This window comes from Vulpes lagopus, chromosome 15, assembly GCF_018345385.1.
Source record: "Vulpes lagopus strain Blue_001 chromosome 15, ASM1834538v1, whole genome shotgun sequence".
Classification (NCBI taxonomy): Eukaryota; Metazoa; Chordata; class Mammalia; order Carnivora; family Canidae; genus Vulpes; species Vulpes lagopus.
Window position 1 is genome coordinate 42,818,544 of NC_054838.1, and position 17,959 is coordinate 42,836,502.

General features: G+C 45.7%; 1 protein-coding gene across 1 annotated transcript in view; it reads right to left on the reverse strand.

Annotated features, from left to right (window-relative positions):
- Positions 1-6,592: 6,592 nt before the first annotated feature.
- VSTM5 (V-set and transmembrane domain containing 5) overlaps positions 6,593-17,959 on the reverse strand; it is a 31,905-nt gene continuing 20,538 nt past the window's right edge. Inside the window, exons 2-4 of the mRNA XM_041729922.1 lie at positions 9,093-9,419; positions 8,859-8,999; positions 6,593-8,731 (exon numbers count right to left, since the gene is read on the reverse strand). Coding sequence (XP_041585856.1) covers positions 8,688-8,731; positions 8,859-8,999; positions 9,093-9,419 — 512 coding nt within the window. The 3' untranslated portion in view covers positions 6,593-8,687. The remainder of the gene's footprint in view (positions 8,732-8,858; positions 9,000-9,092; positions 9,420-17,959) is intronic.

Sequence of the window (17,959 nt, forward strand, 5' to 3'; positions counted from 1 at the left end):
GATACTCTCTGAACTCTTAGCAACCTAAATGAATGGTCCTTAATCAACTTGTCTCATTTCACTATTTGTTAAAAAGATTGCGTAAGAATATTTAAGTACTCTTGTGACTCAGCAATCCTGCAGGCCTGCACTCACTGTAAGCAGCCAACCAGTTCCGCAAAAGGTAACAGACCACATGCCTGCAGGCGGGCCCATCCTCCCCTCTCTACCAGAGAGCTTGCACTGGTCTTAGCAAATCAGGTACCTCTTCCTCCAGTTGCTTAACGTGTGCTCTCAGGAGGTACTTGAGAGCTTCCTAGAAGGTGCCAGCAGAAGGTATAGAGGGCAAAACGAATCTTTAGGGTTCCCTTGGGTCCCTTTTTAGTGTATTCCCTCACTTGAATGATCTCCGCCCATGATGACTGGATGTGCTCACACTTTGCCCCACCTACCCCTGCAATTCTTCGAGCCTCCAGCCAGGAACCCTGGATTCTTCTTCCAGTGAGAGTCTCGTCCTGTCTTACTTATTCCATTATCTTTCTTTTCTTTTATCTGTGTTTCTTCTCCAAGGGGAAACGGATTGGTGGATTGAGGATATTTTGCAAATAACATGTTTGAATTTCCTGGAAATAGTCCCCAGTCCTAAAGTGTGTCCGAGGAACTTCCCTTATATAGGTCTTTTGGAACCACTGTAAATAATACATAAGTAGTGTTTTCCTTATGAGGAAGGCTTTCAGTTTTTTAAAGGATACCCTTTTAATCATTTATAAGATGACTATGAGGTAACTTTAAAAGGTTTCTGTATTTCTCACCTTTTCTTTTAAAAGAAAAATGGAGCTTGTAAGCCACAAAATACTGTAACATCTTTGTGTTCTTGCTTTTTTATCTCCCTCTGATCAAGATACTGCATCTTTCTATCCATGGAAATTTTTCAAAAATTGGTATGACTCTAAATTATAAATCTTTTCATGGTGGCCCACACAGGTTGCCTTAGCTAATTATCCTAAGCTCATCTGTACAGCTCTACTCCCATGAAGAGCCTTACGTGATATTTGAAGGCTCACACTCTAATAACAGTGAATCTTGGGACTTTTGCCAGAGGACTGCTTTGTGTTTTTAATTTCTATCCACTGTAGATTGATACTTCAGTAAACATAATAAAAATGAATTAGAAAAATTAAATTTTAAAGAGATAAAAAATAAAATCTGCCTCCTTTTATTATAATAGACATACGATGGCTCTCAAATAGAGAACTTTCTGAATGCTTTGTCATGTCTCTTGTCATGGCCAGTACAACAGGACAGCACTGGAGCAGAGAGCACACGCACAGATCTAACCACCTGTTCTCATAAGCTTCAGCTGGGGAAAGTGGGACAGCTTAAGACTGACATGATCTTCAGGTCTTCCTATCCCCATTACTTTGAATCACTGGGTAGTGAATAAGCCATCACCTAGTATGGAAACAGGTAAAGGAGGCAGAGGGATAGGAAATGGCAGCTCAGCCACTGTGCCAACAGCTCCTGTGCCTTGTATTGATTTGCATTTTCCTGTCTAATGTTGCAACCCCAAATGACCTGGTGTTGGAAAGATGTGCTGCAAAACCTGGGAGGCCAATTGGAGAAAACTAATTAGGCCCTCACCCAGTGTTCACAGGCTGGCGAGAGCTGTGTTCAGATGTTGGCTCTCCCTCTGCTTAGCTGTATCTGTTCGGCAAGGCTATCCTCTCTGAACCTGTTACCCTCTGTGTACAATGACAACAAGGAGGCCCATGCGCAGCTCTGGTGGTTCAGAGGTCTCAGTCTGTTTATGGTAATGGGGGTGAAATTCTAAAGTGCTGTACAGATAGGAAACGTCAAGTGACTGTTTTCTAAAAGTCAAGCCTTTTAGATTTCAGTAAGTGGTTAAGACGCCAGCTTTATTTTTGTTTATCAGTAGGAGAAAGCTTTTTAGAATGTCCTGCATTGTTCAGATTTACAGATTATAAAGACAGCTCATCTGTGGCCATGAAGATTTTCATTTTCTCCAGCTCATTTTGAAAGCCATGCTCTGTGGCTGATCTATTTCTACACCTTTGTTCTCTTGCACTCCCTACTCTAGTTCCTAGCTGCCTTATGTACTTGGGGCCAAAGGCTCTTTGACTCTCATGTCGGGATGGGAACAGACGTAATAGTTCACCCCTGAAAAACCCTGTGTCCAAAATAGCAAGCACCATGACACGAGTGCTGCTCAGACTTTGTCACTGACCAGAGCTTGGTGTTTGTTCTAAAGTTTGCGGTTTCCTAGCTACAAGTCTACTTCTGGAAATTCATCCCGTGGGCATACTTGACAAAGCACAGATTCACAAAGATTGCTGTGTAAGGACTGTTGAGGATCTTACTTTGTAGACGTGAAAAATTGAGACCAATCTGAATATCCAAAAGAGGAGTACTAGATTACTGGTACAGGAGCCCCAAATACCGGCACTCATTTTCACTTGCCTAAAAGTTGAATTCAAAAGGCCAATGAGTTTTTCTCTCGATATTCTGGCACCCTTGATTAGGAACCAGGAAAACTTCCATATTATATACTGTATTTGTTTCCCTATTTACTGATTATAAAACATTTGTTCTAGAACAGACTATATTTGGCTTGAAATGATGGATGAGAGAGAAGTTTGAGGTAAAAAAGTAGCATATATGAAACAGGGTAGAGCCCAGAAATAAACTCACACTTGCATGATCAATTAACCTATGACAAAGGCAGCAAGAGTATATGGGGAAAAGACGGTCTTTTCAATAAATTGTCTTTCTTAAAGGATACACAAAATGAACTCAAATGGATTAAAGATATAAATGTGAGACCTGAAACCATAAAACTGAAAACATAAGCCATAATCTCTTGGATGTCAGCCTTAGCAACATTTCTGGATATGTCTCTTCAGGCAATGGAAACAAAAGCAAAAATAAACTATTGGGGCTTCATCAAAATAAAAAGCTGCAAAGCAAAGGAAATGATCAACAAAACAAATGCAGCCTGCTGAAGATATTTGCAAATGATAGAGCCAATAAGGGGTTAATATCCAAAATATATGAAGAATTGATAAATATCCACACCAAAAACAAAACACCTGGCTAAAAAATGGGCAGAGGCTCTGAATAGTCATTTTTCCAAACAAGAAAAACAGATGGACAATAGTCACATGAAAGGATACTCATTACTGATCATCAGGAATGCAAATCAAAACCACAATGAGATAGCGCCTCATACCAGTGAGAATGGCTAAAATAAAGATAAGAACCAAAGTGTTGGGCGAATGTGGAGAAAAAGGAGCCCTCATGCACTGCTGGTGGGAATGCAAACTGGTGCAGCCACTGTGGAAAACATATGGGGGTTCCTCAAAAAATTAAAAACAAACACCATGTGATCCAGTAATTCCCCTGCTTGGATATTTACGAAAAGGAAGTAAAAAGATATGTACCCCTGTGTTTACTGCAGCACTCTTTACAACAGCCAAGGTATGGAGGCAGCCCAAGTGTTCAATAGATGAATGGATAAAGATGTAGTATATATACACAATGGAATATTAGCCATAAAAAAGAATGAGATCTTGGCATTTGTGACAACACAGATGGACCTAGAAGGTATAATGCTAGGTGAATTAAGTCAGAGAAAGAGAAATACCATAGGATTTCACTTATATGTATGTGGAATCTAAACTCAAAGGAACAAACAGAAACAAACTCTTAAGTACAGAGAACAAACTAGTGGTTGCCAGAGGGGAGGTGGGTCGGGGATGGGTGAAATAGATAAAGGGGATTAAAAGGTACACACTTCAAATTATAAAGTAAATCACAGAGATTAAAAGTACAACATAGGGAATACAGTCAATATTGGAGTAACGTTACATGGGGACTATCCTTCCTGGAGTGAGCAGTAATATATAGAATCGTTGTATCAGTGTTGGACACCTGAAACTAACATAACATTACGTGTTGATTATACTTCAACTAAAAAACCAATGCTTTCTGAAGTTAAAAATGTACACTTCTCTTAAAGTCTTGGCTATATTTATTTATGTGATTTAAAAAAAGATTAAGGGCAGCCTGGGTGGCTCAGCGATTTAGCGCTGCCTTCAGCTCAGGCCATGATCCTGGGGACCCGGGATCGAGTCCCACATCGGACTCCCTGCTTCTCCCTGTGTCTCTGCCATTCTCTCTCTCTCTGTCTCAATAAATAAATAAAAATCTTTTTAAAAACTGTATAATACATTCATTTGATTAGTAAAATATTCTTGCAAACCATGAGAGGCCTAAAGGAAAAGAGCATTTTAGGGCCAGAGCCACCTACAGAGTCACCAATCTGTTGCATCAAAGGAATTCAATGTACCTGTGTGTCTGCTTCATAAGGTCAAATCTACACCTAAACCTTTAGATTTTACATGAACAATGTGCTTTCCCCCTCCCCAAAACGGCCTCTGATAAGCTTTACAATAAAACCCACCAACATGGGACACCTGGGTGGCTCAGTGGTTGAGTGACTGCCTTCTGATCAGGTCGTGATCCCAGGGTCCCGGAATCAAGTCCCGCATCAGGCTTCTCGCGTTTCAGAGAGAGCCTGTTTCTCCCTCTGCCTGTGTCTCTGCTTCTCTCTCTGTCTCTCATGAATAAATAAGTAAAATATTTAGAAAATAAATAAAATAAACCCCACCAATATTATAAAACATTGACTCTGAAGTCCTGAAAGAGGGAAGGATTGCAAGGAACAGAGCTGAATATAGTTAACAAGACAAAGCTACCCTGGTCAAAGGAACAAGTCTGCCCTTAACGGGAGATTGCTGTCAAAGAAAGATGTATTGTTGTACATGTCATTTGGAAGAAAAGTAATTTTTCATTGAATGACTGTAATTTATCCATGTTAGGGATTGCACTGTGCAGGCAGTAAGAATGAAGTTTCAGAAAGGAGGGAGAACTTTACTTTTGACTTTATATACAGACTCCAGTATCATTTTTTTTTTAAAGATTTTATTTATTTATTCTGGAGACACACACAGAGAGAGAGAGAGAGGCAGAGACACGGGCAGAGGGAGAAGCAGGCTCCATGCAGGGAGCCCGATGTGGGACTCGATCCCAGGTCTCCAGGATTACTCCATGGGCCGAAGGCAAGTGCCAAACCGCTGAGCCACCTGGGCTGCCCTCATTTTATTTTTTTAAAATAAGATTTATTCATTTGAAAGAAGGAAAGAAGAAAGAAAGAGAAGAAAGAAAGAAAGAAAAGAAAGAAAGAAAGAAAGAGAAAGAAAGAAAGAAGAAAGAAAGAAAGAAAGAAAGAAAGAAAGAAAGAAAGAAAGAAAGAAAAAAAGAAAGAGAAAGAAAGAAAGAAAGAAGAAAGAAAGAAAGAAAGAAAGAAAGAAAGAAAGAAGAAAGAAAGAAAGAAAGAAAGAAAGAAAGAAAGAAAGAAAGAAAGAAAGAAAAAAGAACAAGGTGGGGGGACAGAGGGACAAGCAAACTCGTGATGAGCACAGAGCCTGATATCATGACCTGAGCCCAAATCAAGAAAGGGTCTGACACTTCACCGACGGAGCCACTCAGGTGTCCCAATATCAATTTTAAAGAAAGATCTCTCAGGACACCTGGGCAGCTCCGTGGATTAAGCCTCTGCCTTCAGGTCATGATCCCAGGGTCCTGGGATAGAGCCCCATGTGGGGCTCCCTGCTCAGTGGGGAGCCTGCTTCTCCCTCTGCCTTTCCCCCTGCTTGTGCTCTTGCTCTCTCGCAAATGAGTAAGTTCTTATTAAAAAAAATAAAAAAGCATTTCTCACCTCTGCAATGAAACCAAGCCAAAACACCCACCCAAGTTTTAAAGGAAGGGCAGTGGAAGTCAAGCACAGAGCATGTCGCCAGGGCTGGAAAGGTGCCACCGCCAAGGGAAGCTGTGTTGTGGACAGATGGGCCACCAGTAGCTACAGGGCTGCCCCTGCTCCCTAGACCCGAGGTGCCTCCTGTGTCCCCACCAGCGGCCTAAGACACCTGGGCTGGGATATGAAACCGATGACAGGAGAGGGCTCCCCCTCCCCCAGGCCCTGCGGTCTCCCAGCAGGCTTCTGCCACACACCCATCACCTGGTTATCCCGAGGGAGCCTGGAGTGAGCCCACGGGGGTATGCCCCCCACCCCCTGCACAGCCTTCCTCCCTCCTTCCCTACCCAGGACACCGTGAAATGAGAAAGGACAGTAAATACCTTTTTAATTTCTTAGACTGCAATCTGAGAGGACGTTCTGTCCTGCACCTTACACACTGTTGAACGAGGGGGAACAACGGGCGCATCTTTATTTCAGCCCTTCCCAGAAGCAGAAAGGACCCAATTGAATTACGATTAATATTCTGGAAGCAAAAATTTCGAAATCGTCTTCCGGGAAGACACAGGGCTGAATGATGGGCTGATTAGTGGTCGTTTTTCAGGACTGCAGAAGAATGTTTATAGTTAGAATCAATATTATTATTCCCTTGTCATTTAAAAAATGTGCCAGACACACGGCGGTGGCTGAGGGTTTTGCTTCTGCCCACAGCTGATGGAAACCTCACCCAGGGCCCCCCAGGGCCTGCCGGGGCTGGGCTCACACACAAAGGACCAGGGCTTTATTTCCAGGCTTTATTTCATTCTTTAATTTTGTTCACAGCTTAAAACATAACTTACAGCTTAACATTTCCAGTGGTCAACCTCTAGAATTTGGTATTTTCTTTTTTGAAAAACAACAACAACAAAAAAAATCCTTCAGGCTCAGGAATCAAATACTTCCCAAGACAATGTTCAGAATGGAGGAGCTTTAAAAGTGCAAATAAAGAAATGGAAAGCTGGGGGAGCAACTTTTCGTGAGTTTTGGGGGGCAGTTTATTTTACATTTGGGTTTGTCAATGGAAGCCTCTCACTGGGTATGCTTTTCCATTTCTTTTTCTTTTTCAAGATTTTATTTTTAAGTAAGCTCTACACCCAACATGGGGCTGGAACTAAGAATCCTGAGATCAAGAGTCACATCTCTACCTCCTGAGCCAGCCAGGTGCCCCTCCATTTCTCCTTTTATTCTGAAGATAACCACACCTGACTTCTGACAAGCTGAGAAGTTCTGGAAAGCAGGAAGTGTGACAGAGGACACAGAGATGCCAGCAGCTGCCCAAATCCAAATCGGTTTCCCACTGATGGGCCTTCTGTGTGAAAGAGGAGAAAAAAACTAATCAGATTATCCTTGACTCTCTTTTTGTTTTGCTACTCCCACCCCACTTCTTCACGGCATTGGGGACTGGTACAAGAAACCTGTCCCAGCCCAGAGCCTGGGGAAAGGACCCAGGTGTGCACAGGAGGTGGCCTGAGAGTGAGAACCTTCTGTGGCAGGTGCTCAAGCTACAAATCAGTTGTGTGGACCAACTGCTCTCTTGCCTTTTGAATCGAGTAGTGCCTTTAGAGTCCTTCTGGAAGATCGAAGAGCTCCTGTCTGACTACTCCAAAAGATCTCTTCTGGTAACCGTGAATTTAGAGAACGGCTTCTTACCCAACTTCTCCATGCAAATTCTTATTTGCCACATGGGAAGTAAAACAGATGTAGACATTGAAGACTTAAGGAAAAGAGAAGGGAATGTTCTAGCTCTCCTTCACATCCACATGGGTGAATTTGCAGGTGACATAGCTCCTGACCTCAGCCTTCACTGTAACCAGGATGGTACTTCTGCTCTGTAGCTAACAGTGTTACAGAGAGAAAAGATAATGGAACATAAATTCATGCTACTTTAGAGCTTGCCAAAGGCAAGGCGGGATGGAGACACTTTCAAGTAAACACAGTGGCCAACAAGCTGAGGATGAGAGCCAAGGCCAGTTGTGATCCAGTCCCTCATTTCAGCTGGAGCCCCAAGACCCCAGAGCATTTTATCGGTGGGAGCACTCAGTAGAGTGCTTACTGCTTTCCAGACCCTTGAAGAATCCTCATGCTTTCCTCCAATTGTTCGGTGGGCTGTCTGGACACTGTGGGCTGCACGGATACCCTGACCCTGAGGTAGGTGAGTGCCAAGCGTTCCTCAGCCCACTCGGGAGAGCGCGAGGGCCCGACTTGACACAAAGTGTTGGTGACTGAGGAGCAGCGGTCTGAGGCCCAGCTCATTTGCCAGTCATACCACCCGGTGCAGGCTGACTCTCACACAGGCACCATGACCCGGCTGGGTGGGAAGCCATCTGGACCCCAGTCTCCGCCCACTGAGGACAAGAACATCTGTTTTTCTCACACCAGCCTAAGTTGGGGCTACAGGAGAGAGAAATCCAGTGAATGTTGGAAAGGTTATTTTCTCCCTATTCCTGCTTCTAGGGCCGACCCCTCGGGAACAGGCGAAGCTCCTTCTCCCTAAAGCGTCAGCCCAGGACCTGGGCCTGCTCGGACCACCTCACCAGGGCCCGGCAGCCTCCCGGGCTCTCCCTGTGTGCGGCAGGCACATCCTCTAGCTTCTCACAGTAGCTCCCACAGCAGAGCGGACAAGAGCACGGGCGGCCAGGCCGGGCTGGCTGCGCACTCGGCGGGGACGTGCGGCCTGGGCCACCCTGGCGTGGGTGCCCAGCAAGCAGCCAGGCCGGCGCCAGGCCCTCCACGCGGGGGGCAGGAGGCTCGGAGGGTGCACGGGACGCCTTGGCTCCTTTGGCTGGAAAATGCTATTTTCCCTGTGAGGTAGGAACGTAAGTGGGCGCAGCCGTGGCTAACACTCGACGTCCTGTAGCTCGATTTCCTCCGTTGCGCTCTCTGCAAAGCAAATACAAGTGGCTCAGCGCGGATGGGCCGCACGTGGTTTCTGGGGGGGACAAGGATGCCCCGCACCCCCTCCGGCCGTGAGCGTGAGGCCGGCTTATCAGGGGGCCCAGAGAATTACCTGTGAGTTTGTGGCGTCTCTTCCGCTGGAACTTATATGCGCACTTGTTACAGACCCACATGAGGCTGATGAGCAGCGCGGCCACGGCGGCCAGGAAGGCCAGGAAGACGGCGACGAAGTGCAGGTCTTCATAGAGGATCTCTGCGGGCGGGAAGGGGACGGTCGGGCCTCTTCTTGGCATGGGGTGTCTCTCCCACAGCCTGGCCATGCCGAGGGTGCCCGGCCCCGTCTTACCCGACACGTGCAGCACGATGGTGCCCAACTGGCTGCCCCCCAGGCGCTCTGTCACCGTGATGACGTAGTAGCCAGAATCTCTCACGCTCACGCTGAAGAGCTGGATGGAACCGTTGTCGAAGGTGCAAAGCCTGTCCTGGTGGCTCCGGGAGATGTTGGCCTGAGTCCCCGGCCGCCACTCCACGAGCTTCTGGGCTCCCCAGCTGGATGTGTACTTCCACTCGATGGTGGGGACCCCATGGCAGGAGTAGTCCACCGACAGCAGGATGTCTTCCTCCACCGTGGCATTGATGGCGGCCTGGGGGATGTACAGGGACACACCCTGACCTGCGGGATGGAGTCCAGACGTGGGGCAACGTACAGATGAGCTGACAGGGCAGTGGACTTCCAGGATGTGTTAATTAATTTAGCAAATATTTGCTGAGCGCCTCTTACGGGCCAGCCTGTCTTCTAGGTTCTGGTGCCGAGGCCACAGTGGTGAATGTTATAGACTGGATGTCTGCATCCCGTGGCCCTGAAATCCCTAAGTTGAAGCCCCAACCTCTAGGGTGACTGTCTTTGAAGATGCAGCCTCCAAAGAGGGAGTTGAGGGTCAATGGGATCATAAGGGTGGGGCCCGGCTCCAATAGGATTAGTGTCTTTTTAAGAAGAGACACTGGAGAGATCTCTTTCTCTCTCATTTCTCCACAGGGATACAAGAGCGAATTGAGAGAAAGTACACTGAGAGGTTGTGGTGAGAAGGTGGCTGGTCTACAAGCCAGGAAGAGAGCTCTCACCAGAAATTGAACTGTGCTAGAACTTTGATCTAGGACTTTCCGGCCTCTGGAACTGCAGGAAAGTAAACTTCTGGTGCCTCAGCCCCACGGGCTGTGGGATTTTGCTATGGTCTAAGACCATGAACAAGACATGAGGTTCTTGTATCCTGGATGAACGGGAGGCTCCCTGGAGCTCCATCCTATGAGGGAGACATGCAAGGGTGCACTAAACCAGCAAGATCATTTCAGATCGTGCCAAGCGCTTGGAAGACAATACAACGGGACGGGGCACCAGTGACCGGTGAGGGTGAAGATGGCACACGGCCTTCGAACAGGCAGGGAGGACCTCGTGAGGAAAATGACATTTGAATGGAGACCCGGAGGACGGGCAGGCGGCTGTGGAGACTGGAGGAGGGAGTGAGCACAAAGGCTGCGAGGTGAGGCCGAGCGCTGGGCTCCTTGAGGGACAGAAAGCAGGCCAGCATGCTGGAAGGCGAGCCCTGGGGAGAGACGGGATGAGGCTGGACAGCTGGCAGGACACAGGCCGCGACGTGAGGGTTAGGGGCAGGGTTTCACTCAAGGCAGCTGGGAGCCACCGAGGACTTAAGCGGGAGGAGGCACTCTCCATTAGGCTTGAGAATGTCTGCTGTGGAGAACGTTCTCGGGCTGAGGAGACGAGAGCAGAAGCAGGAAGGGCCATCAGGTGGCTGCGACAGGGGAAGCTGTGTATTTGGAAACAGGAAGGACAAAACATGCTAACGACCTAGATGTGGGCGTGAGTGAGGCCAAGGCACCAAGCAGAGCTTTCTCTGCGAGTGTGCGGATGTGCAGTAGTGCCCGCCGTTGACCAAGGTTATGTATATATGCCGTTGTGCACGTATTAAGCAAACACCACGCATAGGCCCCATGCCAACCACTTGATATGCATTGTCCCACTAAGGTCCCACACACAACCTACCACAGTTCCATCAAGCATAGAGCAAGCCTTGTTGTCAACAGGACTAACTAGCTTGTCAAAGTTCATTCTGCAAGGCAAACAGCCACACAAGGGCTGCTCGCTCCAAAGCTCACATATTTGACCTCTAGGTTCATGTCAGTAGTCAGTGGTTGGCAGTGGAGAGCACAGAACGTGACAAGTGCCCCCACACCCAGAGAGACTGGTCAGAGCTGGCTGGACCCTGGATAATGAGCAGGGCAGGGCCTACACTTGGAGCCCATCCCCTGATTTCCATGTCCACTTCCGGTTCAGCCCCCTCAATCTTTGAGTGCCCAGTTGCCCCGAGCCCCTGCTGTGTGGCTCCGGGTAGCCACACCTGTTACTTTCTCGCTGTCCTCTCCCATCCCATCCCCAGCACAGTCCATCAGTATTCTTCTAAGGCTCTTGGCTAGGTGACTGGAAATAATCTGATAAACGTCATGCTGAAAAATTGGGAGGTAATAATGGTTTTCAAGAGTTACAACTGCCAAGTAACAGAAATACAGTTTTTCCCCAACTCTGTATTTTAAAACATGTTAAATTCAGAGAGAAGTTGAAAGGCAAGTACCATTAACATGTACCCTCTCCTTAATTCACTAGTTAGGACCATTCTGCCATATTTGCATTCTCTCTCTCAGAAAACAGAAGTCAAATTCTAGATCAGCCCACAGAGGGCAGGAGGTATATATTTTCTTCATCTTTGTGTCCCCTAACAATTCCTCACATGTAGTGATTGGTTAAGTGTTTGTTGAGTGAATAAAAAAGTGAGTGACAAAATATTTATAACAAGAAGGGTGAGCTTTCCTGATAGAAACATTGTGCTCATTTTTCAAAGCCCTTCAGCAACGACTAAAAAGTAACACACGTATAATTTAGCCCAGACTTTATGTGCCGTTACTATAATATATACTTATTGTACTTACCAATCCTTCCCTAATGTTTTACATAAGTCAGCAACATGCCCATGTAGCAAGGAAATGGAAAAGATGGGACTTAAATGCAGCTGATTCAAAGCCCTGTGTTTTTCCCTAAAGACACCAGCAAAAAATTAGAAATAATAAATGAATTCAGTAAAGCTGCAGAATATATGGTATATAGAACTGTCGTATTTCTACGTACTATAATGAGGTAGCACAAACAGAAGTTCAGAAAATATTCCATTTACAATTGCACTAAAAAGAATAAAATACCTAGGAATAAACTTAATCAGGGAGGTAAAAGACCCCAATGAAGAAATCAAAGAGGAAATAAAACAAATAAACACAGATAAAAACACAAATAAAACACATACACACAAATAAAAACACAAGCCAAAATCTGGGACACAGCCAAAGCAGTTCTAAGTGGGGAGTTTATAACAATATAGGCCTACCTCAAGAAATAAGAAAAATCTCAAACAATCTAACCATACATATAAAGGAGTTAGAAAAAGAAGAACAAAGGCCAAAGCTCGTAGAAGGAAGAAAGTAAGATTAGAGCAGAAATAGAAACTGGAAAAAAAAAAGAGAAAGAAACAATAAATGAAACCAAGAGCTGTTACTTGGAAAAGATAAACCAAACTGATAACCCTTTGGCCAGACTCATTAAGAAAAAAAAAAAGAGAGAGAGAGAGAAAGGAAAAATACAGCAAAACCAAAACCAAAACAAAACAAACCAACAAAATAGAAAAAAAAGGAGGAAGGAGTCAAATCAGAAATGAAGTAGCAATAACAACTAACACCACAGAAATACAAAGAATTATAAGAGAATAATAAATATGAAAACTTATATGCCAACAAATTGGACAACATAGAAGAAATGGATAAATTCCTAGAAACATATACACTCTTTCACAAATGAATCAGGAAGAAATGGAAAATTTCTATTACTGATCAATTACTAGTAAAAAAATTTAAATGGTAATCAAAAAACTTTCAACAAATAAAAGTCCAGGACCAGATGACTTCACAGGTGAACTCTAGGACATTTTTTTTCCCTAGTTTTCCTTCCTCTTCTATTTTTGGAATAATTCGAGAAGAATAGGTATTATGTCTTCCTTAAAGGAGTCCTAAAGGGGTGCGTGGGTGGTGCATTTGTTAAACATCTGCCTTTGGCTTAAGTCATAATCCCAGGGTCCTGAGGTCAAGCTCCACATCTGGGCCCCCGACTCAATGGGGCGTCTGCTTCTTCCTATCAAAATGCCAATAGCATTTTTCACAGAACTAGAACAGTTAATTCTAAAACTCACATGGAACTACAAAAGACCCTGAATAGCTAAAGCACTAGAAAGAGGAGCAAAGTAGAAGGTATCACAATCTCAGATTTCAAGATATACTACAAAAGTAATTAAAACAGTATGATATTGACAGAGAAAGACACAGATCAATGGAACGATACAAGGACCAGAAATAAACCCACATTATATGGTCAATTAACCAATGACAAATGAGGCAACATTATACAATGGGGAAAAGACAGTCTCTTCAATAAATGGTGTTGGGAAAAATGGACAATCACATGCAAAAGAATGAAACCGGATCTCTTTCTCACACACAAAATGTAACTGAAATGGGGAAGCCCCGGTGGCTCAGCAGTTTAGCGCTGCCTTCAGCCCAGGGCCTGATCCTGGACACCTGGGATCCAGTCCCACGTCAGGCTCCTGCATGGAGCCTGCTTCTCCCTATGCCTGTGTTTCTGCCTATCTCTCTCTCTCTCTGTATCTCTCATGAATAAATACATAAAATCTTTAAAAAAAAAAAAAGCAACTGAAATGGATTAAAGACCTGTGAGGCCTGAAACCATAAAACTCCTAAAACAGAGGCAATAATCTCTTTGACATTTACCTTAGCAACATTTTTCTAGATATGTCTCCTCAGACACGGGAAACAAAAGCAAAAATAAAGAATCAAGAGTACACCAAAATACAAAGGAAACCATTAACAAGACAAAAAGGCAACCTATTGAAAATATTTGCAAATGGTACAGCCAATAAGAGGTTAATATCCAAAATACATTAAAAAAAAAAAACTATAGAACACAACACCAAAACATCTTAAAAATGGGTGGCAGATGATCTGAATAGCTATTTTTCCCAAGAAGACATCCGGGTGGCCAACAGACACATGAAAAGATGCTCAACATCACTCATCATCAGGAAATATCACCTCACACCTGTCAGAGTGGCTAAAATCAAAAAGTTAATAAGTGTCAGTGAGGATGTGGAGAAAAAGGAACCCTCATGCACTGTTGGTGGGAATGTGAATGAGTGCTACCATTGTGGAAAACAGTATGGAGGTTCCTCCAGAAAAGACAAACAAAACTGACAACAGAACTACCATATGATCCAGTAATTCCATTGCTGGGTATTTACCTAAAGAAAACAAAAACACTAACTTGAAAAGATATATTCACTGGTGTGTTTACTGCAGCATTATTTATAACAGCCAAGATATGGAAGCAGCCCACGTGTTCTAAAATGAATGGATAAAGAAGATGCAAGGTACACACACACACACACACACACACACACACACTAACACAGGAATATTACTCTTAAAAAAGAATGAGATTTTGCCATTTGCAAAAATATGGATGGATCTAGAGAGTATGATGCTAAGTGAAATAAGTCAGAAACTCAAAACCATGTGATTTCACCTCTGTGAAATTTGAAAAACAAAACGAACAAACAAAAAGCAGAAACAAACACATAAATTCAGAGAAGAAATTGCCGGCTGCCAGAGGGGTAGGGGTAGGGCAATGGGCCAAATGGGTGGAGGGGAGTGGGAGGTGCAGACCTGTAATTACGGAGTAAGTCATGAGATGAACGGTACGGCACAGGGCGTATAGTCAATGATATTGCAATAGTGTTGTACGGGGACAGAGCCACGCTTGTGGTGAGCACAGATGGCATAACAACGACCTGTTGAATCACTTTCAAGCTGTGTACTTTGTGTGCTTGAAACTAAGGTAATATTGGTTTTTCTTATGATAGTATAACTGACATACATAAAAACAGACAAAAAACTTTTTCCACTTCACTTTGTGACTATCGTCTATTTGTCTATGTTTTTGGATTTCTCTGACCCCAAATATGAGCAGTTAGAATAGTAATTACTCTCAGATTGGAAGAATCACATTTTGAACTCATGACAAATCTGGATCACAACATATGTGTATTTCATGTACACTCTGTGTTAAACATGTTGGTCCAGGTTACCACCAGGCTAGTTTCCTGAACTACCCTTCCAATACCTTTAGGGACCTGCATTTTAAGCCTTTCAGGTTAAACTCTGGCCCAAGAAATAGCAAAACTGAAAAGCAAATAAACAAAAGTAACAAGCCCCAGTTTCTGAGGTGCTGATATACCACCTGGGTGGCTCAGTCAGTTAAGCGTCTGACTTTTGGTTCAGTTCAAGAGTCATGATCCCAGGATCCTGGGATTGAACCCCACAGTCAGGCTCTCCGCTCAGCAGGGAGTCTGCTTCTCCCTCTCCCTCTGCCCCCATCCCCTTGCTCTCACGCTCTCAAATAAATCAATCTAAGAAAAAATAAATTTTTAAAGAAGCCTTTTAATAATCAGACAAACTAACCAGGCGTTTAACTAGATTTTTGGAACAGAGAGTTCCTTCTATCTATCACATGGAATTAGTAATAAATTGTCTATAATAAAGATGGAAAATTAACAGTTCCAAGAACTTAAAGGCAAACTGCTTGTCACCTATTTAAGAAGTTGAATTAATGAGTAACCACCTCTGTACTTCATGCTAAAATCATTCAGAACAATTCTAGAGAAAGCTAGTAGCTACCCCAATACTCAGACCTGGCTCAAAGGTTCTATCCAAGAAGTTTGGTTCAATAAATGGGATTTTACTTATAAAATGAATATAGGCAGCCATTAACAAGAATGAGTTTTGGGGCACCTGGGGGGTTCAGTCGGTGAAGTGTCTGCCTTTGGCACAGGTCATGATCCTAGGGTCCTGGGATCGAGTCCCTTGTCAGGCTCCCTGCTTGGTGGGGAGCCTGCTTCTCCTTCTCCTTCTCCCTCTGCCCCTTCCCCTGCTTATGCACTCTGTCAAAGAAATAAGTAAAATATACATTTTTTTAAAATGTCATTCTGGGAGGCAGGAAGGTATTGTGGAGGCACCTGGTGTGAGCAGGATCCACATGGTTCGACCCCAGGGCCTCCTCTCTGTGAGACGTGGAGAAGTATCATCACCTTCCAGAACCGAGGACTGGAAAGCCTCTGGAGGAAGGCTGCGAGGCTGAGGTGACAGGACCGGCGTGAGGCCTAGCAGCGTACAGCCCTTAGGCCCCCACACCTGCCTTCCTGGGCTCAGGTCTGTGTCACTGGCCTTGGGGTGACCAACCGTCCTTGGGTGCCAAGGTCTGAGTGTTTGCCCAGGACTAGGGAGTTTTGGTGCTTAAAGCAAACCAGGACAGCTGGCACCCAGACATTCAGAGCAATGCTAAAGAGCAAAGAGAAACCTCTAAGGTATACAGGAGCAATTTCTGAGGCTCCCAGGGGTGGGGTGCAGAGGCAGAGTGGAGGGAGGACCAAAGCTACTCCTCCCTTACCCCTCTGGCTTCCTAGCTCACCTTCATGGTCAGCGATCCCACCACAGTCCCACGGTCACTGAATGCCACCCCCACCTGCCATCGCTTGCTCTGAGGCAGGGCACTGGCTCATGGGCGCTGGCCTGGGGAAGAGTATCATGATTATGCCCATTTAAAAAAAACTTTTATTTATTCATGAAACACACAGAGAAGGCAGAGACACAGGCAGAGGGAGAAGCAGGCTCCTTGCAGGGACCCTGATGCGGGACTCGATCCCAAGACCCCAGGACCACACCTGAGCCCAAGGCAGAGGCTCCACTGCTAAGCCACCCAGGCATCCCTGTTATGCCCATTTTACAGAGGGGCAATGGCAAGTTCCCTGAGGTTAGGGATGTTTGCAACATCAAAGTGGCTGAGCCAAGAATGAAGTCCTGTGTCCTCTCCATTGTCTGGGTGGTGAGCCAGGAAGCCTGCAGGAGCTGGGGAGGGGAGGGAAAAGATATTCATGGAAACGGAGGCTTGAAGAATATAATTTTAAAAGCGTGGAAAAGAGAGGAAGAGCAATCCGGGCTGGGAGAAGGGTGAGCCCACCCCGTGAGGCACGAGGGATCCCCAGCTCTCAGCCCAGCTGAGTAAGAAGCCAGGTTATAGGCTGGGGAATCTGTGACAGGCCAGAGGTTCTGTGAGGGAGCGAGCCCTCGGGCAGGGAGTGATGGAACGAGTTAGGGACAGACGGGGCTAGGCAGGGAAAGGCCCAAGGCCAGGCTCCCAGCAATCTATGGGCTCCCATAAACCCCAAGGACACCAAAAGGCCCCAGAGTCAGGCTCCTACTAATCCCAAGAAAACGGAGTTAAGACGGTAAAAACAAAAAATAAACCTGGCTCCAAAATGTTAGGGAGGGTCCCTCTTTTAATGGCTACTAAGTAATCACAGAAATCCCAGCTGGAGGAAATGTGGGGAGGAGACAGTAACCTGAGAGAAGGCAACACCTGGTTAGGGCCCGGGATATTTACAAAAACACATCTTGTTCGTTATTAGGATAGTTACAAGTCCTCCCAGTTTGTTCTGAGTATCCCTCTTTTACTGATAAGAAATTCACCGAGTTCCCTGGTCAGTTGCCTACGGAGGGACCCTGCAGGCCCTCAGGGGCCACCCTGCCGGACCCCTCTCGCTTCTGCGGCTTCTCTGTTTCTCTGCCCGATAAACGTCTATCGCCTTGCCCACTCTCTGGTGTCCGTGAGATTCATTCCTCGACCCCGTGACACAAGAACCAAGCTCTCCCGTAGCAGGAGGACCGGGGGTGGTCCTCAAATAGCGGCACAGCATGATCGGAACTGGGCTTCCCGAGGGCAGTCTGGCCTCAGATTTATCGTTTACACACATCCCTTGCCCTGCCCGATCACCACGATCACCACGGGCGCCTGTCCCACGCCCCTTCAGCCCCAGGACAGCCCGTGGAGCACTGGGGAAGGCCCAAGGCACCGGCTGGCAGCCCTGGGGCAGGGCCGGGCAGCAGGAGGAGCACACGCCTAGGAGGCCTGCCCAGACCTCCTGTCCCATCACGCAGCTCAGAAACCCGGGAGCCCAGCACAGTGCCTGACAC